The sequence below is a fragment of the Branchiostoma belcheri genome, unplaced genomic scaffold, assembly GCF_001625305.1.
Source record: "Branchiostoma belcheri isolate BF01 breed outbred unplaced genomic scaffold, Haploidv18h27 scaffold10, whole genome shotgun sequence".
In the NCBI taxonomy this organism is placed as follows: Eukaryota; Metazoa; Chordata; class Leptocardii; order Amphioxiformes; family Branchiostomatidae; genus Branchiostoma; species Branchiostoma belcheri.
In genome coordinates, this window is record NW_017802380.1 from 2,763,692 (window position 1) to 2,786,721 (window position 23,030).

Consider the following 23,030-nt stretch of genomic DNA (forward strand, 5'->3'; position numbering starts at 1 on the left):
GTAGCTTTTGTGTGATACATTGTAGTGCAGTTTGCTTGTAGTTTGTATCAGTTAACATGTACAAATGCACTCTTTATGGGTAGTTTTAGTGTGATAGTTTGCCATTCTTTCATTCTGTAGCCCATACCTAATATTCCAGATTGTTGCTTGACTTTTGTGCCTACAGGAAGGGTATCTGGTGAACGATATCTGATATCTACAGGAATTGTGTTTAACACGTCTTGTCTCTCACACCCAGGCCACCTGTATCAAGGTTGGACCAGGCACCAATGTGTGCCAGTGTGATGAGGGCTGGGAAGGTGACGGCATCTCGTGCATCCCTGTGGACAACTGTCGCTCCCTGAACAGGGGAGGGTGTGACCCACATGCTGACTGTATCTTCACTGCACCAGGGCAGGTCAGTACTGTTGGTAATATGCAATAAAGTTTATTGTCATTGTCAGTAAGGAAATTGAACCTCAAAGAATACCCTTTGGTACTTTCTATAAGACTGATGTTTGTCTGGTATAGTGTATAAACTTAGTGTACACACATCCCGTACACAGTTTGTTCATTATCTCTGACGTGTTGTGTATTATTGATTTGCATTTCTTGATAAGCCACCCTTTCCTTTAATCTACACAGAAAGAAATCTCACCTGGCCTGAATGGCACATGTACATGTAACGCTAGATTATAATTCCTATTTGTATGTATCTCAGAAGCACCAAGATTAAACATGAGCATGTTAAGTGGAAAAATGTATCATTTATTGGCCCATGGGAACTTGCCTTTATTCCATGACTTATATCTCATATTAGCCATGTTATGCTTTGTGACTACAAGTGTGCATATGCTTGCATATAAGGAAGTGTCCCTGTTTTCCAGAATGACTGCAGGTGTATGCGAGGTTTCCGTGGTGATGGGAAAACATGCACACCCATCAACCCCTGCCTGGAGAACTTCGGGGGATGTCACAGTCAGGTGAGTGGTATTTGAAGAGCAACCATGGCTTATGGAAGACATGGATGGCTTCTGAAATTTTGGTGAATATTTTAAGACTATGAAGAGTTTTTACTACTAGAGGGTTCTGGGAACCTTCTGGAGAATTGGCCATTTCCCTTATTGACACAGCATATTCATTGCAGTGTCTTACATTATACTAATCTAGCAAATGCACTTTCAAAAATTAAGATTTTCTTCAATTATGGTGTCAGTTGTTAGTCTGCAAGTAATTTTTTATCAAAAAGGGTATGAAGTAGAAAAAACACTGTGTAAAAAGTGGAAAGTAACAGTAAAGAGAAATAATGTAGAGTTGGTAAATTTCTTGTTCATTGGTATGAATGTGTTTCTTGTCGCTGTTTTTTGCAGGCCGTGTGTACGCAGACAGGCCCGGGTACCAACAACTGCACCTGTGTGGACGGGTACATCGGGGACGGGCGCAGGTGTTACGGCACACTGCTGGTGGAGCTGACTGGACGACCAGAACTGTCCACCTTCAGTAATCTCATTGCTGTAAGACCATGGGCTCTTTACATTCCTATTTCTTCTTTACTATTGGTAATGAATGAAGACCTTTATTGTAGAATAAAGAGAGTCTTTTTACACAATCAAGAGGTTTAATCAGCCGACATTTGAGTGACCGTCCGTCACCTTCCTTAGTGACTTACCAACCTGATGAAACTTATTTATGGACCTTCATTGCACTTTTGGGGGGCACTAGGGTAAGTACAGGTCACAAAAAATGTGTGCAAAGTCGATAAATACAAGATATATTACCCAACATTGAATAAATTCAACGTGTAAAGATACGCATTTCTACAAAACCCTTGGTTACTTAACCTTAAGCATGCTAAGGTTTGGCACTTACATGTATATATAGGTTGTAGTTAGGCAATGGGTGGTGAGAAGGTTAACCAACAAAATTGGCCTATAGCATGCAGAAATCTAACTCTACACTGTTGACAGTATGCCTAACAACCCTGTGCTGTTCCTGTTGTAGATAGCTGGCCTGCAGAATCTATTTTCTGGCCCGGTGATGAAAACGGTGTTTGCTTTCACTGACGACGCCTTCCTCAAGCTGTCTGAAGAGGACAAGTCCAGGTGGTGGGAGGTCGACAACATCCCCTTCCTCATTAAGTACGCAAACAGATTTTTTTCTCAAGTCTGTTAAAAAAAGTACCTGAATAAAATAAAAATAGTCCCTGAAACACATGAATTTCAACAGGAAATTTTAAATCTGTTCAGATCATGTAACCAATTGGAAAAGAACACACGATTGGAAATTCCTGAACTGTTTCCTGTGGAAATTCCTGAACTGTTTTGAGCTAAGTCAAGTAAACCTTGAACACCCATCATGAACTCAAAAACCCCACAACCCAGCACCCTGATATTTAACCCTACTGAACTAAATAATTTAGACAATAAGTCACAAATTTCCCCACTGGATCCTGATACAAACTTTCTTAACGACTTTTATACTTCTATAAATACATCTTCTCAATATTATACTGCTGAATCCTTTAATAAATCTTGTAACATGTCCTGTTGTAACACTCTATCTCTGTTCCACTTAAATGTACGAAGCCTTCCTTGCCATTTTAATGAGCTCAACGAATATCTCTCCTCCCTGCACCAAAATTTTACAGTTCTTGCAATAACAGAAACATGGCTAACAGATGATATCACAGAAAATTATAGTATACCTGGTTATAATAGTATACATCACTGCAGAAAGAATAGATCTGGAGGGGGGGTTTCACTATACATAAGAAACGACGTATACTATCAAGAACGACCTGACCTAGAATTTATCATCGACGACACAGGCACAAAGAGTATATCCATTGAAATCATTCCAAGTAACCCGAAGGAGAAAAAACAATATTGAGCTGTGTGTATCGCCCACCAAATACCGACATTGCAGAATTCAATGAGCGCATAAAGGAATCTATGAACAATATTAATAGGGAAAGAACAACTTGTTACATTATTGGTGATTTCAATATTAATCTGTTAAACAACACTAACCAACCCACTACTGATCATGTAAATGAAATGTTCTCATCTGGCTTTTACCCACTTATATGCAAACCTACCAGAATTACACCTTACTCTGCTACCCTGATAGACAACATTTATACAAACTCTGTTAGCAACAATATCAAAGTTGGCATCCTCATCACTGACATATCAGATCACTTCCCAATATTCCTTACATCCGATTTAAACGAGCCAGTCAGGCAGACAGACAAAATATCTTATCGTCAAGTTAACACAACTAACATTCAGAAATTTACACAATCCCTATCAGAAATAGTATGGAGCGACGTATTAAACGAAACAGACACAGAAAAAGCATATAATCAATTTTTTGAAACATACGGATCGTTATACGAAAAATGTTTCCCAAAGAAAATTACAAAAATCTCCCAACATTCTCGCAGAAAACCCTGGCTAAGCAGTGGTTTGTTAAAGTCAATACGCAGAAAAAACAAGCTCTTTACTAAATATATCAAGAACCCGACACCCTTAAACCACAGTATCTATAAAAAATACCGGAATAAGTTAAATCATCTCCTAAAAACTGCAAAGAAGGAATACTATCACAGAGAGTTCAATGAAGCCACTAGTAATATAAAACAAACATGGAACCTGATAAATGACGTTTTAAATCGTAATAAAAGTAAATCAGCTGGTCCAAACAAAATACAAATTGGTACCAAAACTACCGAAAATAAAGATGAAATATGTAACGAATTCAATGATTTTTTCATTAATATTGGACCTATACTTGATAGTAAAATCCCAAAAGGAATACAAGACCCTCTTAGCTACATCACCTTACAAGTAAATTCTAACCTATCAACTTTTATACCACCAACTGGTGCTGAAATTACAGATATTATCAAAAACTTAAAAGACTCAGCTGCTGGTCATGACGAAATAAGCCCTAAAGTACTAAAGTCATCACTGCCCTATGTTATTGCCCCTCTAACGCATATTCTGTCTCTATCCTTGCAAAATGGAGTTGTCCCTCACCCACTAAAAGTCGCAAAAGTAACGCCTATTTTTAAAAGCAGTGATCCACTTAGTGTTAATAACTATCGACCAATATCTGTCCTTCCCTGCGTATCTAAGGTCTTGGAAAAACTAGTATACAATCGTCTTCTGAAACATTTAAATCAAAAATAACATCCTATATAAACACCAATATGGCTTCAGAAAGGGCTATTCTACTTCTCTAGCACTCATACACTTAATGGAAAAAATTTCTACCGCTATAGATAACAAAGAATACACTATAGGAATCTTTCTCGATCTATCAAAGGCCTTTGATACAGTTAATCATTCCATTCTACTCAATAAACTAAAACGATATGGTATATGTGACTCCGCAATAAAATGGTTCTCTTCTTATCTATCCAATAGACAGCAATACGTAACCCTTAATGATAATAAATCACAACTTAAAATAATAGAATGTGGTGTCCCACAGGGTTCGATACTAGGACCCCTACTTTTTTTGATTTATATAAATGACCTCGAAAAAGCATCCTCAATTATTTTCTTTATCCTATTTGCAGATGATTCAAATCTTTTTCTTTCAAACTCGAATTTTGATACGCTAGTAAACCTGGCTAACGAAGAATTGAAAAGGGTTATATCGTGGTTTGAGGCAAATAAATTATCAGTCAATGTTAAGAAGACATACTACCTTATTTTCTGTAATAAAAATAAAACCTACAATAGAAGCGCCAAAATCTTTTTAAAAAATGTGACCCTTTCTCAAGAGAGTCAAGCCAAATTCTTAGGTATAATCATTGATGAACGATTAACCTGGAAACCACATATAACTATGTTAGGTAAAAAAATTTCAAAAACTATTGGTATTATTGGAAAACTTAAACATCTTCTTACTCAAAAAACCATTATTACCATATACAATAGCTTAATATACCCATATCTAACCTACGGGAATATAGTCTGGGGATGCGCCTACAAAACCACACTACAGCCCCTAGTATTACTCCAAAAAAGATTTGTTCGTTCAGCCACCGCCGCCAGTTTCCGCGCACATTCTGCACCTTTGTTTACAAAACTTAAGATTTTGAATATTTTTGATATAAACAGACTTCATCTGATGCTATTTACGTTTAAATTCCTTACTTGTTCTCTTCCAGACACATTTAATGGTCTTCTAAATCTTAATTCCCATTTTCATACTTACCAAACTCGACAAAGTGCCCATTTCCATATCCCCCTAGTTAGAACGTACCGTAGCCCAAATGAGTGTAAAATATAAATGTACAACTACTTGGAATAATCTCCCGCTCCACCTAAAATGTTTAACATCAATGATTAGCTTTAAACGAAATCTTAAAAATCACATACTTTTATTTCCCACCGACATTTGATGTCTTATTACTGTGATTTCATCTGTATAAGTTTGAATTTCCGTTTCTTTTTAAAATTCATTTATTGTTTCTTGAGTTATTGCTGTTAACCTATGTTTTAACATATTATTTGTAATTAGCGTTATTTATCAATCACTTTTGTTACTCATTGTTACTATTTGTTTTGTTACCATTATCATATTGATCATATTGATCAAATTTACTAACTACTTATTGTTATTTATTGTTACCATTTGATTTGTCAGTATTATTTCAGTTGTTAACTAATTTTGTCGGGGAAGATCCCAGACAAGCCACTATGGCTTAATATCTTTCCCCAGCATTTTATTTTATTGTCAGTAATATGTTCATTTTATTGTTTTTTTTTTATATATATGCGAACCAATAAACAAACAAACAAACAAACATCTCTGCGGGACATGCAGGTGATTTGAGGTCACAGCTTTTGAGTTTGCTTCTCATCCTACATGTACCTTTGTAGCTAAGATAAAGCTCTATTTTGCAGCTTTACTGCACCATATGACAGCAAATATTGAACTTGAACTGGTCCACTTGGTTTATTCCTCTTTGACTTGCAAGCAACGAATGGCTGTTGTGCAGGGTGCAGGTGAGAAAAGAGTCATTATTTTCACACGGTGTTGTTGTTTGATGACTGCAGGTACCACACAGCCAACAGCAGTCTGACCTTTGATAACCTGACTCAGTACTACCTGGATCAGTCCCAGCCACTGCCAACCCTGCTGCTGGGAACCATGCTTTCTCTCACACAGGACGATGGGGTAGGTAGTATATCTGTTTCAAGTTGTATGTACTGGTGTGCAGGCTGGAATATACCCCTATATTTTACGAACAACTCCTCTTTGTACTTACAGCTGTATAAAATACTGTATACAATATATATGCTGCTTCTCGATCATTGAAATACAGTATGTCTTAATCTGGCTAAAGTAGCATTGATTTAGGATCACTTCTAACCTGACTCCTTTGAGTTTAAGTTCTCACAGGGTGTGAAATGTTTTTTTTTCAGTACTTACTAGTTGGAGGTGCAAAAATCATTGGAAATGAAAGTTTGGCCTCCAACGGGATCATCCATCAGATAGATCAGGTATGGATTCCTGCATTCCTGTTTATTTTTGAAGCATCTGGATTCTTGAATAATTGGCTAGAAATCACTCCATAAGACAGATGGTTTCTGCGTACTAAGGATTTGCATTAAATCCCAATATGGTTGCTTCTTCTGTGTTATGCAGTCCATATGGCACAATATTGGTCTCGTAATTGAGATATTCTAAAACCATTCCCTGGCAATTTTAGCTTAATTTTGTTAGCTCAATGGAGGTAATGTTATGGTATCAATGCTGGTAATGTTGTCATGTTACCCACAATGTTAGAACACATAGATTTAGATTTATGGCAGAACAATTACAATGTACATGTTTGTCTTGAAGAATATTGTATTGGTCAGGTTTACTGTAAGATATTACAAACATCATCAAATACCTGCTGTTACCAAGAGTTAGTGAGTTTAGATATTGTCTGTCCACAGGTGTTGCTGCCCCCAGAGTCAGTACTGCCCACCCTGGCACCACCGAGGCCTCCACTGAGTGAACTCATGGAGGGACTGACGGACTACTCTCTGTTCGCCCACTATCTATCAGTAAGTGTGGAGACATGATACTCTAGGTAGTCTGCATCTCTAATGCCATGGTTTGGAATGCCATGTTATAACTTTATTGCTCAATAATTGCATTTGATGTAACATATGGCAATTTGTACAACAATTAAGCTACAAGTTATGAAATGGTTGTGATCAAAGAACTTTGCTATTCAATATTCATGATATGATATGTATTTCTCCTTCTATAGGAAGATGGCTTACTAGAACAGTTGGAGACGGTGGGACCGTATACTCTGTTTGCACCCAACAATGCTGCAGTTCTGGCTTTCACTCGCAATGGATCAGATCCAAGGGTACAGCAAAATTTAATATTATGTACATATATGGTAGATTTTAACATTAGTGAACACAAGTAACAAAAGGGTCTAGTAAGAATAAGAAACATAATTAACACAGAGTATACAGAGAACAAAAACACACATCTGTACCATGAATTTATCATTACCATGAACAAATAATTCGCCAACTTTCTTTTGTTGCATCTGCCACCACTGCGATTGTATAGTTCCACAAACATGTCCATTTTTCTCTCGAACTTCTGGTGATTTACAGTGTACAAATCATTATCATTACTCATGTCCTGTCCAGTCCAGGTTGGCATTAATGTACCCTTCTCCCTCCCTCCCCCTGCCAGGCATATCTACTGTACATATCTAATGTGCAGTACTGTATATAGTAGAGGGGATTCATTCCTCAAGCTAACCGACATCTCGCACATGCAGTTGTCCCTCAGTAAGACATCTGGAGCCTCATAGTTCCCGTTTACCAAAACCGGTCGTGTGACAGGCTTAATAAAAGTTCTAAACGGGAACTATGTGGCTCCAAATGTCTAAACTGTGGGATGACTGTGGTGCAAGATGTCAGTTAGCTTAGAATGAATCTACTAATATAATACATATCTAATGTGCATTAATGTCCCTCTCCCTGCCAGGCCATCTCCCACAGCATCCTGAGGTACCATATCGTGACCGGGCTGGTCCTGACCTCTGACCGGATCATAAACGGACAGCACTTCGCCACGTCTCTGGGCCATAACTACCAGATAGGATTCGCCCACAGTGGTAATAAGGTGCATTGACTAGGTGATGGGTGGACAAGTCTTTGTTCCAGATGTTTTTATGGTGCATTTTCAGCAGAATCAGTAATACTATATATTATGTTGTCACAAGGCTGTGTATTACATTGTACGTTTTGGCATATATGGAAAAGGTAACACATTGAGCATAATGGTAGTTTGTGTGCATAATGTCTTGTCTTGTTCTAGATCTTTTGTATATTTATTTTGGGTTTCAAGTTTAACTTTCTCCCTGCTGCCTGATCCTATACCCAATGGAGAATTTTTTGGTAGCCAAATTGCCACCTCAGTGTCTTAGAATTTTAAAGTTAATCAAACCTATCCAGTGTACCCTATAGATCTTTATCAATGAAAATAAACACACTGCAAAGCAATATTTTCCTTTTTCCTATGGGGAAAGAAACATAGCAAAAGCTCTCCATGTTAAGCTGTAGCCAAAACTCATAGTAGGTGATTATGTTACATCTGTTCAAGAACTTAATAAGTAGAAGAAGTTTACTTTTAACAAAGGTAGGCAAGGCAAAGGTATCTTGTAATGTTACCTGGGAATTGTCCAAACTGCAATCTGAAGAAACTTCTGCAACCAAGCCATGACTTTATTGCTTTCAAACAGCCGTCTTGGTGGAATTTTCCGGTCGTGAGGAACGGTTATTGCCCTTATCAGTCAACACATGTCCTGCCACAAGATCACCCCGTCGTAAAAGCTTCCTGTAATTACCTTCTCTGTCTTCACGTCCTGCAATAGCAGGGTCGGTACTGGTGGTTAAATGGGCGATTTCCTACCAATGGTATGGACATGGTGTAGGGTTGTATGATTTGGCAGTAGATGGGACTTACTTGGCAGAAAAAAAAATAAGCTGATGTAGGAGAAAGTCTTGCTACAGGAAGGGTTGCAAACTTGCAATGACATCTTCGAGATACTAGTTGTGTGCTCTTGTGACATTGTATCTGTTTAAATCTAAGTTTTAATCTTTGATGTCAATGATGGCATGTTAGTATGTGGGCAGTTTGGTGTGCACAAGTAAAAAATATTGTTGTAAGCTATTGATTCACAGTGTTTTCATTAAACGTGTATATGTGTAGTCCCTGATTTACATACATGTGGTGTTAAATTCTTTCTCCAAGAAGGAGAATTTGTAATTTTGTTTAAGATTTCATTAAAATCTAATAAAAATTTCTGTAGTATGTATCAAGTATTACTGCCATATGTAGGTATTGAAAAATCAAAATTGAGTTGCTACAATAGTTGTAAATTGGTGACTTGATTTGTACATATCTAATGTGGTGCTTGCTTGTTTGTTTGTTTGTTTGTTTAGCTGCTGGTGAACAGAGAGCCGGTGGTCAGCCCTGATATGCTGACACGTGGGGGCGTGGTCCACGGGATGGGCACAGTACTGAGAGTCAGGAGGAACAGGTGTGACTCCAACATCACCACTACCATACAGGTGTGTTCTCAGGTGTTTCTTTGTGTTACCGTCACTGTACATAGTTTCTTAGACACCAGGGCAACACCAATTTCTGTATTTTTATCAACTATTGTTTCCAGGAAAAGGTAGAGAAAGATGAGGAAAAGCATTCTCAAGCTTACTACTGGTATGTACATGTAGACTGACATTAACCTTGCTTTCTGTATTTCCAGGGTAACTGCTACAGCTGCCAGTATCCACCCGTGTGCCCACCAGGAACCAAGCCACTGGTAGGTCAAACATTTAATACTCATGGATGCAGTTTATATTTTAATAATTTGGTCTATTTGTTGCCTTTGGTATGCCTTACTTCAATAGTTCAGGCTTTATGGATGAAGATTGTATTACGACATATTTGGTCTATTTGTTGTCCTTGTATTTATACTGTATGTTCTGGCGTTTTTCTGTGTTTCTTCAGAAAAGGCCACGGGTGTCCAACTGCATCTACGTACACATCGTGTTTGGGGTGGCCAGAAGGTCTCTGGGCTGCTCTGCCACTTGTGTCAGGACAACATTTGTAAGTCCAGAAATATTGTTTTCCTTCTTCTTTTACAAACAGGTGATAATTAAATCAGTTATGCAGTACTCTCCAAAGTTGTATTCGTTTTTTAGATCAGATTATTTGCATACTTAGGAGAACAGTGACCTGAAATATCCATTGAAATTTTTCTGTGTCTTTTCTGTGCCATCACAGAGTAGGCAGTGCTGCAGTGGCTACTATGGGATGCAGTGTGCAGGTAAGTTGCATGTGAAGCATCTCAAAGTAGCAACATTGTTTTGTGTAGTGTTCTTACTAGAAAAAGACTTTTTAGGCTTAAGTCTTAATGCATGAAAAACATTTTACTTAAAGTGACATAAGTCTTTAAAAGTATTAAGCAGGTATATGTAATTCCTAATGATGAGGATGAAGATGTCATGAGAGAAGACAGATGGATTTCATGTGGATGTATTCCCCCAGCATGCCCTGGGCCAGTAGATGACCCCTGCTATGGCAATGGTGAATGTGTGGACGGGCTGGAGGGGACGGGAGAGTGCAAGTGTCAGCCCAACTTTGGGGGCACAGCCTGCGAGAACTGCATACCAGGCAGATATGGGGAGGACTGCGGACAAGGTACAGATGGCCTGTATTTGTTCGCAAACTTGTTAAAATGCAAATTTGATGTAGTTCAGTAACAGTGAGCACTTTTAATGACATTGTGTTTTCTAGATTTCTAAACGAAGCTGATGTGTTACGAACAAGAGCAGTTATACTGGCTATACAGAATGATACAGATACAGAATGATTAATGGTGTACAGTTGAGTTCACAATATCATTTGAAGAGCATGCCATACATTACTATATACTGTACCATGGTATTTTTGTTGTAACATACCCTCCTTTTCCGTAGTGTGCACCTGTGTGAATGGCACGTGTAATGAAGGTGTCAAAGGAGATGGAAGCTGTACCTGCAATGTGGGGTGGAGAGGACCTCACTGTGATGAAGGTGGGTGTAGAGTCTATCTGTTACACAGATCTACATTTGCCTCCCGTTCAACTGTTTCCAATTAGCTATGGTATACAATCATGAAGCTGGCTTAAGCTGTGTGAGGTCTGATGATGATCAAAAGAAAAATACACATCCATTTATTTCTACGCTAATGAATACTGCCATGAATTCATGGAAACTCACACAAGCCAACTGCCGCACATTTAAGTCTGGAACAAATTAATATCTTACGTATTTTGTTTCATTCAGACGTTTTATCTAGAAAGAGTTTCTGCTAATTTTTATATCTTGTCCGTTATAACAGCTGTCACAGGTGATCAGTGTGCAGGAACCTGCCACTCAAGTGCCAAGTAAGTGGAACAGTCCACCATCGACCACCTTTGTTCCTTTTGATTCTGATGCTTTGGAATATTGCTGAAGGACATGTGCATGTACATCGTAAGGCATAGAAGTACTCAAGATCATGTTACTTTATTATATGGAGATTTTTCCTTATTTCCAGCTGTGTGGGATCTGGAGATTACGCTCGCTGTATCTGTGCTGCAGGCTTCACAGGAACTGGACAGCAGTGTTCAGGTCAGGATAGTCTACTGCATGCCACTTTTCCCACTTTCATTCTTATCTATCTTACTTTTAAATCGAAGTTAATACCATTTTGTAACGGAGTGATTTCATTTCTCAATAACAAGTCATGTTGCATTTGCCTAGTAATAAAAATTGTCCCATCGTCACTCCATAGTGATCAACCCTTGTGAGGTGAGCAATGGTGGTTGTTCTGAGCATGCCCAGTGCATGAGGACCACACCAGGAAACAGGAAGTGTACCTGCCTGGATGGATACACAGGAGACGGTGTCATCTGTCTGGGTCAGTCATGTGTTTTTCTCTTTTTTTTTCTTGCCTTTGTGCTGGGTAAAGAATTATATAGCAAGCATTTTGGAAGCTGTTATCACAATCTTTCTGCAATTGTTTTGCAGATGACTCACTGATAGAAAACATTACATTGTTTATCTGACTTCTTTCAACAGAAATCGATCCATGCCAGAGTGATAATGGTGACTGCCATGAAAATGCTGTGTGTCTGCACACTGGGCCAAACATGGTAAGATAACACCACTATACATGTATGTAACATTCTGTACAAGCCACTCCCTGTAGCACATCTAAACTTCCAAAGGATTTAATAGAAACAACTCTTTGCGACCTTTCTAGCAAACTACACTTAATATGGTGCCCATTACAGTGTTGAGTAGTTAACTTACGATGACATTGTGTATACAAGAATGTGTCTTGAAGTAAAAATTTGTCTGTTTTCCAGAGAGTGTGTCACTGCCAGAGTGGTTATGAAGGTGATGGTGAACGGAGTTGCAGAGCTGTCAACCCATGTACAACGGTAAGGACTACTTATTGATGTACATGTACATGTATAGTGATGGAAACAAGTGGAATAATTTGCTAGTTGTTCTGTTTCTGGTGTTATGAGATTTATTGTCTATGTTCTTCTTCCCTCCTTTAGAACAATGGAGGGTGCAGCAGTTTTGCCGTCTGTAACCACACAGGTCCCAACGAACGGGAGTGCATCTGTCAGGATAACTACATCGGAGATGGCATAACCTGCACTGGGAACATTGGACAGGTCTGTATTATCGTTTTTCTAAGTAGCAATTTTGGTATTAGTAATGCGTTTGAGACACAGGGCTGAAAATGATGGATTTAGTAGAGCAAATGTTGTCATGTCTGATTGGTTCAAAACTGCAATTCTTACCTCAAGTACATGCACCCTATCAAAAAAATATATTACATGTATTCGGTCCTTTTGTTTGTCTGCCAGTGGTTCGAATTCTAACTGTCTATAATTTTCTTTTTCTTTTCAGGAACTAGGGTTGAACCCCAACACTAGTCTTTTCTATTCCCTCCTTCAGGTAAGGCTTTTGTCGAAACTGGACATTTAGTGACATGTTTCAACAGCATATTATTTCAACTGATGTACATGTACATGTACATTGTATTTAAAGATCTTTTTACTGCACTAATATTTGGTAACACGCGTTGTTCCATTGCACAAAGTTGTAACAGAATGTTATCCGAATGCACATTGCACATTGTGTTTTTCTAACATTATTAGTAAGGCATTGCTGCCTAACATGCATGACTGTATTACCCTAACACTATACACATGTATTACCTATATCCATCTGATGGCTGCTTCAGGAGTTTTTTAAGCCATCAAGGAGTCAGGTATACAAATTTGCCAATCAATAAATCGTTAGACTAATCATAATGTCCCATGCTGTGTCTATGCAAACTAGATCACAAGGAATGCTAAAATCAATTCAACCTTCTACCTGCCACCTAACCCATAACCAATAGAAGATTGGTAACCAAAGAACTATATTGAACTAGTGTACTAAAGGTTAACGGAAAGAAGTTCTATAGTGTCAGACTGAAGGTAACGTTACAAGAAACTAGTGCTAGAGCATCTTTTTAAGTTTGGTTTTTTATATTTGACAACTCTATATCATTATAAGACCATAAAGCATACATTTATGTATTGCGATATTTGCCATGATCTAACACCTTGTAACGTTTTTATTTCCTCTAGTCTACCAACTCCCACCAGCTGGTTGGAGCAGGCCCCTTCACCGTGTTTGCCCCCACAAACAGGGCCTTCATGAGGCTGCAACAGGACGTCCCTGGGCAGGTAGGGCCACGCAGGCACTTAGATGTACTACCACGGACAGTCTTCTCATAGAACAAGGCATTGATTATCCATGGCTACCTTATACGACCTCTCCGTGTGATGAATTGTTCATTTCCCAAAGAGGTCATCAATTTTCAGCTTTACTTAATGAGGGGAGAGATCTTGGAAAGGCCTTGTCCTTTCATTTCATAGTTTGGATCTGTTGGCTGTTACTGCCATCTATCAAGGCAATACATAATTTCCACTGATCATGATGTTACAGTTATAGTCTTGTTTGCCAAATCTTTTTTGAAATACTGCACACAAGGGTTATCAATCTCCATATGACCTCTACCTTTATGATAACTGTAAAACTTTTTTTGTTAGCTCATAATATAGTCCCAGGTTTGGTTATTGTGGAGCAATTGGTATTTTTAAGTTGTTGTTGCATGTATCTGTAGTTATCAAGTATGTAATTGATTGTATTTTTAAGATGTAGAGGACTCCAAGACGACTAGTAGACACATATTGTTTCACTTAAGGAGTTTCCTAATAAACATACCCCCCCCCCCCGCCAGGTGTTGAAGTGGAGACGTAACGGCATGCTGCACCAGGTGTTACAGTATCACATGATCGGCTGCGTGCAGCTGATGTCCCACACCATGGAGAAACAGGACAGTCTGCGCACACTACAGGGAGACCTCATTAAGCTCAGCCTCACACAGGTACTTGTTTGTTTGTTTGTTTTAAAAAAAACTCCTGAATTACGATGACTTAACATCTCTTAAAAAAACACAGGACAAGTACAATATGGACATAAAACACAAAGACACTAAGCCTGTACTTGAGGCTTAGTTGTAGAACTATTACATACACCTTTTAACTTCATCTGTTATATAGCCTAAACAACCTTTTAAAACATTTCTTATTATTTACTTCTTTCACATAATACATATGGTGGATATTCGATATGTACTTTTTCAGACGGGATTGCTGTTGAATGGAGACACCCACATCAACAGACTGGACCACGAGACATCCAACGGTGTCATACACTACATAGACAGTGTCCTCACACCCTCTAACATGCAGTCTTTTGAGGACCTAGTCGTAAGTAACGGTTGACAAATCCAACTTGGTCCAAGTAGCTAGGTTTATTTGAATAACTGAAAATCAGAACTAGTCGGCATAAAGAAGACTTATTGAGACATGTAAATGTTTTTAAAAAGCTGTTTCCTGAAAATGAAGCTGGCTGATTGGCAAATGAACATGTTATTAACAACACAACACTTTCAGCACCAAGGAAAGGACCTGTCCAGTCTTGGTGCTGATTTGCCTTCACCCAGTTATACCATTTCTGTGGGTTGAAAAAAAACTTTTGCTACATGTATAGTGTAAACGTCAACTTATGCTTAAACACATTCAACAATCACATCTTATCCCATGGAACTCTAGTGTCAGTTTGTAGAGACAGAATATGTCGTGATTGTGTGTTCACAACTGGTTCTTGCTACCCTCTAAAAGAATGTGACAAAATGAGACTATCTCTGTGTGTGTGAGTGTAGAGATAGCTGCACGTGTGGCACCACCACATCAGCATGAAAGTTCACCTGTGTTGGTAGTTAACGCAGTACAGAGATAAAGATTTGATGCACTCATTTTTGTGTGTGTTGGAACAAAGTTTTAACTCTGTACTGTGTGTCACCATGTTTTCTATGAAACCTCTGTACTGCAGAACACTTCCTATGTAGCACCAAGAGACAATACCTGGGACGATCAGGAGACAGACCAGTGGACAAGGACAGATTTAGTAGTAACTATGATTTTTGCCTCTTTCCGCTTTGGTTTGCTTGCCTGCCTGCTTGCTTACATCCTGTTTGTTTTTTATGCAGCCGTGGATGACAGCCATTTGAGAACATTTTCAGCCTTGCTTTTGGCTTGCCATGCACAGTTTCATCTGACAGTGCATTGTGTGGACGAACGACTTTTGTTTTTATTTGTTTGTTGTACTTTTGTTGTTAGATGTTCTTAATTGTTGACTTCTGTTACAGGCCAACATCACAGTTGTGGCAACGTCCTTCAAGTATAATTTGTTCCTTGGGGCACTTCAGGTGGGTTCCTTTGCCTTTTTTTGTAGGAACCATAAGAAAGTTGACTGTTGAAATTATGATATGAAAGTACATCAGATTTTAGCCTTTAGCGCTTACTCTGTGTTTTGTAAATGCCCTTATTATGAGACTTAAAGAAAGAGGCTATTTGAAACAGTTTGCACAATTTCCTCCAGCTTTCTCCATCTAGTAAAAAACACATCTGTACTAAATTATTACAAAATTCTCTTTCCTTGCAGTTAGCCTTTTGACAGGAGTTTGCAAACAAAATTGTTTATATTCTTTAGCCTGAATACCATGTTGCAGTTTGTGTCTCTTTTTTGACCTCCCTGCCTTCCCTCCTGATCCTGTCCCACCACAGACAGCTGGGCTGGTCAGCCTGGTGTCCGACCCTGTCCACACCCCCATCACCATGTTCTGGCCCACTGACCATGCCCTCAAGTCCATGCCTGACCGCAAGTATCAGGAGCTGCTCAAGCCGAAGAACAGGGGAGAGCTGATCGAGTACCTCAAGTACCACATCATCAGGGATGCTAGGGTATGTTAATGTAGAGTCTGTCATAAGTTTTACATGTAACACAGTGACATACAGAGGAAGCTTTTTCCCCACTAACAGTGAAAGTCAAAGTTAGGGTGGAATGCCTTACCAGGTGCTCCATGTGAGTGAATGCATCATTAACTGTGACCAGTGTCAAATCCCAATGATTTTTGAAGGTTAATCGTAGCCATTGATTTTGATACATATTTGGGTACTTAAAATGTGAAAATGATATTGAAGGTCATTCCAAATATACATGCACGTGTCTGTTTGAAACAGAACCTGAGAAGTGATTTTTTTTCTTCCAGTTGTCTGCCACAGCCCTGGTGACCAGTAACGACCTTCGGACTTTGCAAGGTTCCATGGTGGAGGTCATGTGCAAGGGCGAGAAGGTACAGATCATCTGCTTTACATCTTAATCAACTTAAGAAAGAAAAATCAGCTTTTCTTTCCAACAAGTTTTGATGTTGGAAACTTTGAAAGCATAGAAATACAATTAAAGGCCATATATGTATCCATTATAGCTATGTATGAAAAAACACTGCTTTCTGCTACTAGCCAAATATGATACCAAAATTAAAAGAGAACTCCTCTCCAAGCAGAGGTTTGGCCTGTTTTGGACATTGTTTTTGTGACTTTTTAAAAGTTTTTGTAGGCATTTTGTCTGGCTATCTATGTTTGCTTTTCTTTTGGGTATCCTGGCTGATAAAATAGTCTGTACTTTCCAAGACATGTTTTTTACATGTAGGTGTTTTTGTCAGAGACCAGCCCCGTGGTTTCTGGATGATCAGTAGCTCTTGGCAGTGTGCCAAGTCTGTGTGATCTTACAGCCTGACCTTTGACATTTCTGGTGATGGGCAGATCCATTCAGATTTATGGGATCATTTATATTGATCGGGGTGGTGTTGAGGGCACGACATCTGACTTCTGGTAGCTGGATGGATTACAAATTCTATCAAACTTCCCTGAACTTAGCAACTCTTCAGCCAGCCAACTCCAAGTTTTGGAGACGTAAAGCTACAAGTTAAAGTTTTTTTTTTTTACTTCAGGACAAAATACTCTCAGACTGGTATATGACAATTCATTTTCTGATGATATTTTGTAAATGTACTTTGCAGGGAGACCTTTATGTGAATGAAGACAGCAAGATTGTCCAGAGGGGCATCATGTTTGAGGGAGGAGTAGCGTACGGAATCGACAATGTCCTGGAGCCACCCAGTATCGGTGGGAGGTGTGACGTCATGAGCAACAGAACGTTTACAGTAAGACCCTGCTTCTTTTTTTTTTCTCAAGAATTTTACATTGAAAACTCTTTAGCCTTGCTTATATCTGTGCTTGTAGTATTCTACCTTTCCTTTAAAGTAGTTAGAAGATGACTTATTCCTCTGTATTTTCTCTCCTGTACCCGTTTCACTTGTAGGGAGAGTGTGGACCCTGTAGAACTGATAATATCTGTCCTGATGGCAGCAGACCAGTGGTGGGTACTTACACTGCAGCTTTTTCAATCAATATCTTTCCTCAGACTGTTCACTTAAGTCTTACTGACCATTAAGAACATGTTAGGAAAAATTGCAAGGGTAATGAAAAAGGAAAATAGGTTACACAGGGAGGGAGCTTTGAAAAAAAACTTCCTGAAAAGAGTTGACCAAAAAAGAGAATGTGCCAAAATTTTTCTGCTGAAGAAGTTGGCACCAACAGTTCCCTCAATTTTATAAATAGCATAATGATTATAATATCTGCTTGTGCTTCATTTGTGCTACATTCAACATTGCATCTTCTTCTATTGGTAAAATCTGTCAGCATCATGTTTTTAGACTAACTGGAGTCCAATTTTCCCCCAGGGACCAGTACAGCGATGTGTGTACATGGCGTACTACAGGCAGGCCAATGGGTGTAAGAGACAGTGTGTGTACACCACCCTCAAACCCAAGTGCTGTCCGAATTACTACGGCAGGGACTGCAGAGGTCAGTCATACACATTTGCAGCACAATCTGAATGTATGCTTAGCTTAGTTTCCTGACATATTACCTAGGGAACGTGTCCCTCTTATTTCAACTGTACCGTCTTTTACCTTCCCAACTGAAGTTGGGTAGTACCATTTTACATCTGAGTGGAGTGAGGAAAGTCTGTTAAGTGCCTTTCTCAAGGACACAACGTCTAGTCAGGACTGTGAGGAATGGAACCCATGACTATGTCCTATCTACTTGCCTATGTACTCAGCCATTTGGTTCCACAATACTTGTCTAATTGTGTACTAACTGTATGATTGTGCTTGAATGTAGCCTGCCCTGGTGGAGCCCAGCGGCCCTGTAATGGCCATGGGACCTGTGATGACGGTGTGGATAACCACGGACACTGCAGGTGTAATGTGGGGTACAGGGGACAGGCCTGCGAACTGTGTGATCCTGGCAGATTCGGACCCAACTGTGAACGTATGTCAGAACTTATGTATCAGTTTCACAGTGCTTAAGAGTACAGTAAAAATTGCATAACTCTGCAAAAGAAGAGGCCTGACTAAGGCTTCTAGCAAAAAGGTCTAATCAGACACTTAGTATATTGATTATGATAAAGGAACAAAAAGCTAAAACTACAATAGATTGGTTGAACTCCCCATATTTTTGTAATAATTATTTGCATGTCACAGTCGTGATGAGTGACTTACATTGTGAGCTTTATTATCTTTGTAATCCTTGATTTTATCATCAATGTTGATGCATATGTACGTATTGCTTATGACCAACATTTCTTTGTCTCCAGCCTGTTTCTGCAGTAACCGTGGCCTGTGTAGGGACGGCATTGAAAATGATGGAGCCTGTTTCTGTGAGGAAGGATGGACAGGACCTAGATGTTCCCGGCGCCTAGGTTAGTCAAGGATACTTTTCTAAACACACATGCGTGTAGGCTAGCCTCCTTCGCAGTCTTGTTGGGCGTGGGCGTAATTTTTTTCTCTGAGCGACGCTAGTAATATGCCGCCGCGAGGGACGATTTGCTGCCGAGGGACTTTTGCCACGGAGAGAAGGTTTCCGCGCTCCAACAAGACTGCTTCCAATCGGCGAGTTAAAAGGGCTATCAAAAAACACTTAGGAGCGATTGGCATGGATGTGTGAACTTCCCGCAATAAACGCCACCAGTGCAGGGTGGTGTTCACGCCCCGTTGATCGACGAGCCAAAACTTGTAACTTTCCAGCGGTCGCCGATCAACCCGTCGGTAGAACGCCAACCATTCCCGAAAACCCAGCCCTATCCACTCAACAAAATCCCGGAGACATTGCTGCTACGAAAAACAACTTTGAACAAATCACTACCACAGGAACCCGCAAGCTAAACTGTGATATTGCTGGGGTACGTCGACAGATAAACAAAGTGCCGCCATGTTGTTTGGTGGCGGGTTGATCTCACTGACCATGGGAGGGTAACACACCGCTCCGCAGCAAGTTGCGTAATAGAAAGAATTGCACATTTCACCAGCAAAAATAGTACTGTAAATTGTCTTGGTTTGTTTGCATGGGACGCTTAAATATGCACGGCAATGCCTTTGTTGTAACATTACCAATGTTCTCTGTTGGAACCTTCGACTATAACGTCACGCAAGCTAATAAAACCAACCGTTGACAAAGGCGAGCGCGTGTCATGCGTATCTATGAATTACCCTTGCGCGGACATGTGAATTGGACCTGCGCGAACATGTGAATTGGACCTGCACGAACATGTTAATAGCCTCTATGAAAGGCTGGCTTAATCCGAGGTCCTTTTAACTCGCCGATTGGAAGCAGTCTTGTTGGAGCGCGGAAACCTTCTCTCCGTGGCAAAAGTCCCTCGGCAGCAAATCGTCCCTCGCGGCCGCATATTACTAGCGTCGCTCAGAGAAAAAATTACGCCCACGCCCAACAAGACTGCGAAGGAGGCTACGTGTAGGCACACCCAGTACACGATATGCACAGACACACGCACACACACATGTAACAGACATACACACACACAACACATGAAGTGGCCAAAAAATAATTGGCCTTGCATTGAGCGACACCGTTAAAAAAAAAAATGCACACACAAAACACACACATGCAACAGTCACACACTCGTCCCAACAAATTCAGCTGTCTTGGAAAAGGCTTAGATCCTTGTTGGCAGTCAATTCCACAGAATCGTGCAACAACCTACAATAACCTACAACCTACAATAAATGATATGACCACGCCACAACTTCAGAATGCTCTTAACACCACTAGTCATCAATGTTTAAGGTTGAAATTTTCTTGCAGACTCCATGCCGACTTGTGACCCGCCATGTGACCAGAATGCTGTGTGTCGTGAAGATAACATGTGTCAGTGTCTACCTAACTTCCAGGGTAATGGCAGAAGGTGTTCAGGTGAGAGTCTTCTCTGCTTTTTAGTAGCTTACTCATTACCTTAAAGTTTATAGCATGTTGGTTTGTGGTCTTGCATCCTTCATTTGGAGTTGTAAAAGTAGCATTACCTGACTGTACAACTGCCTTTCCACAAGTAGTAAATGATTCTGGGAATAGATTAATCTCATACACTAAGTAGTAAATGATTCCGGGAATAGATTAATCTGCAGTGTATCTCCCAAGACAGTTTCTCGTATATAAAAAAATGAATTTAACACTTCATCATCATCTATTTGCCTGTAACAGCCAGGACCATGCTTGTATAGATTTCCCTCCACATAGCCCTATCAAGCAAGCATTACTTTTCTAAGTTTCTAATGCTTAATTTTTCTAAATTGGGAATGCAACACATTCAAGATTCACTTCATAGAGAATCCACTATTCTGCTTGCAGCGATTGACCTGTGTGCCCTGAACAATGGAGGTTGTCACCTGCGGGCCAGGTGCCGTCAGGTGGGCACTAACACCACCTGCCAGTGTGAGAAGGGTTATGAAGGGGACGGGTACGTGTGCAGGGGCATTGACAGGTGCGCTGTCAACAACGGAGGCTGTCACTCCAACGCAACATGCAGGTACACAGGGCCGGTAAGTGTCGGTTTGGTGGAGATACAGAGGATACTTAATGGTACTTTAGCATGGAAGTTCATCTATGTTGGTGGTAATCATCGTACATTGCTACAAACTTTATTCCAACCCAGTCCTTGCTAGCCCATCCCTGCATTTCAGTCCTACCTCTGATGGTACACATCAGAGCCCCGATACTTAAATCGCGACCAAGGCCGCCCGTCTACCCCCCATATACAACGCCCTCGTCCAGTCATGTGACCTGTGTTGATCTTCTAACCCCCTGGTCACGTTACTTCTTTAGCAGCTGAAGAAAGATGGCCGATGGCATCTGAAAGCTTCTGTGCTTGCAGTTGAAACCTTCCAAAATGTAAGTCATGTGTATCAGTCTAACTTCCTTGAAGTCGTTTTACTAACTCTGACTGTTCTTGTTTTTGTTGTAGAACACACGGACGTGTACCTGTAAGCCAGGGTTCACAGGAGACGGGGAGCAGTGCAAACTCCCGCGCACCACCATCGGGAAATGTGACATCAACAACGGAGGCTGCTCACCCAATGGCAGATGTGTGGAGATCAGGCCATCAGGTACACATGGGGAAATGTTTATGTGGGGCTCTGGAGTACTAGTGTACAGTTACTCTATTAGTGACAGCCTCTGCATAATGACTAACTTGCTGTAGTGAGCTACATGCGACCATTTTCTTGGGTCTCCTAAGTGTTCACTGCAGACGGGTTTGACTGTTATCTGAAGCGCATAAAAGGCAATGGTCTACTCCTACATTTTATGTCCTTCATTTTGCTCACTCAAATTAAATTTAATATTTACACAGGACAGAAATTGTCAATTGCCAATTGGCAAGACAATAGGAATGTTATTTAGAATAAGTACTTTGTGCACTTTTTATGCCACACACGGATATTGTTGGCAAGTTGGACTAAACGGTACGACTGTAAAAGTAATCAGAAGTGTTCTACTCATGTCATCCTTGCTCTGTTATGTGCCTCACAGCCAGGAAGCCTGCAGGAGATGTGCAGTGCAGCTGTATGAAGAGTTTTGTTGGAAATGGGACCATGTGTAACAGTGAAGTGTACCAGACGCTACAGTTCACTCCGCAGTTCAGCAGATTCTACATTGTAAGGAACATTGTCACAACAGTTACTTTAAGAATAGAAAGAAAATCAAATTCTACAAGTCTTCTAGTAAATTATTATTCAGCTAGCATTTCTTTAAAGATCCTGGGACTTGTAATGTCTTTTCAAGCAACAAGCAGTCCTTTATTTTGAGACATTACATGTATGTGTGTAGGACATCAAATCACAGTTATGACATGAATGAATTCCAGTACTATGTATAATGTTATGCACTTAAACATCTGTATCCTGAGACAATGTTTCTCCAACATCTATGTTTGATTTGACAGTAACAGTTGTCTATTGTGTGGTCTGTGTTTGCAGGAAGTTCAGTTGTTTGAAAGGAGGTCGTCAGAAGGAAGGAAGCTGAGGAGAATACTGGAGCAGTCCAAGCTCAAACTGACACTGTTTGTCCCCAGCAATGATGGACTGCCTGTTAACGTGGTAAGGAAACTTCATCTTGTGCTTCAGTATTACAAGTACCTCAAGGAATTTTCTGT

At 40.0% G+C, this 23,030-nt stretch overlaps 1 protein-coding gene across 1 annotated transcript in view; it reads left to right on the top strand.

Moving 5' to 3' along the window:
- LOC109468951 (stabilin-2-like) overlaps positions 1 to 23,030 on the top strand; it is a gene marked incomplete at its 5' end in the record, with an annotated part of 114,023 nt that overhangs the window by 87,719 nt on the left and 3,274 nt on the right. The window contains 39 exons of the mRNA XM_019767328.1: positions 239 to 397; positions 867 to 962; positions 1,350 to 1,493; positions 1,981 to 2,117; positions 6,054 to 6,174; positions 6,423 to 6,500; positions 6,942 to 7,052; positions 7,262 to 7,366; positions 8,005 to 8,142; positions 9,465 to 9,593; positions 9,788 to 9,844; positions 10,033 to 10,131; positions 10,309 to 10,351; positions 10,573 to 10,725; positions 11,004 to 11,099; positions 11,407 to 11,452; positions 11,605 to 11,678; positions 11,842 to 11,967; positions 12,129 to 12,202; positions 12,419 to 12,493; positions 12,617 to 12,736; positions 12,975 to 13,022; positions 13,703 to 13,801; positions 14,359 to 14,505; positions 14,765 to 14,890; positions 15,516 to 15,593; positions 15,832 to 15,891; positions 16,250 to 16,426; positions 16,735 to 16,818; positions 17,545 to 17,688; positions 17,847 to 17,903; positions 18,268 to 18,391; positions 18,710 to 18,859; positions 19,185 to 19,289; positions 20,690 to 20,797; positions 21,230 to 21,420; positions 21,843 to 21,984; positions 22,409 to 22,533; positions 22,855 to 22,974. Coding sequence (XP_019622887.1) covers positions 239 to 397; positions 867 to 962; positions 1,350 to 1,493; positions 1,981 to 2,117; positions 6,054 to 6,174; positions 6,423 to 6,500; positions 6,942 to 7,052; positions 7,262 to 7,366; positions 8,005 to 8,142; positions 9,465 to 9,593; positions 9,788 to 9,844; positions 10,033 to 10,131; positions 10,309 to 10,351; positions 10,573 to 10,725; positions 11,004 to 11,099; positions 11,407 to 11,452; positions 11,605 to 11,678; positions 11,842 to 11,967; positions 12,129 to 12,202; positions 12,419 to 12,493; positions 12,617 to 12,736; positions 12,975 to 13,022; positions 13,703 to 13,801; positions 14,359 to 14,505; positions 14,765 to 14,890; positions 15,516 to 15,593; positions 15,832 to 15,891; positions 16,250 to 16,426; positions 16,735 to 16,818; positions 17,545 to 17,688; positions 17,847 to 17,903; positions 18,268 to 18,391; positions 18,710 to 18,859; positions 19,185 to 19,289; positions 20,690 to 20,797; positions 21,230 to 21,420; positions 21,843 to 21,984; positions 22,409 to 22,533; positions 22,855 to 22,974 — 4,266 coding nt within the window. The remainder of the gene's footprint in view (positions 1 to 238; positions 398 to 866; positions 963 to 1,349; positions 1,494 to 1,980; positions 2,118 to 6,053; positions 6,175 to 6,422; positions 6,501 to 6,941; positions 7,053 to 7,261; positions 7,367 to 8,004; positions 8,143 to 9,464; positions 9,594 to 9,787; positions 9,845 to 10,032; positions 10,132 to 10,308; positions 10,352 to 10,572; positions 10,726 to 11,003; positions 11,100 to 11,406; positions 11,453 to 11,604; positions 11,679 to 11,841; positions 11,968 to 12,128; positions 12,203 to 12,418; positions 12,494 to 12,616; positions 12,737 to 12,974; positions 13,023 to 13,702; positions 13,802 to 14,358; positions 14,506 to 14,764; positions 14,891 to 15,515; positions 15,594 to 15,831; positions 15,892 to 16,249; positions 16,427 to 16,734; positions 16,819 to 17,544; positions 17,689 to 17,846; positions 17,904 to 18,267; positions 18,392 to 18,709; positions 18,860 to 19,184; positions 19,290 to 20,689; positions 20,798 to 21,229; positions 21,421 to 21,842; positions 21,985 to 22,408; positions 22,534 to 22,854; positions 22,975 to 23,030) is intronic.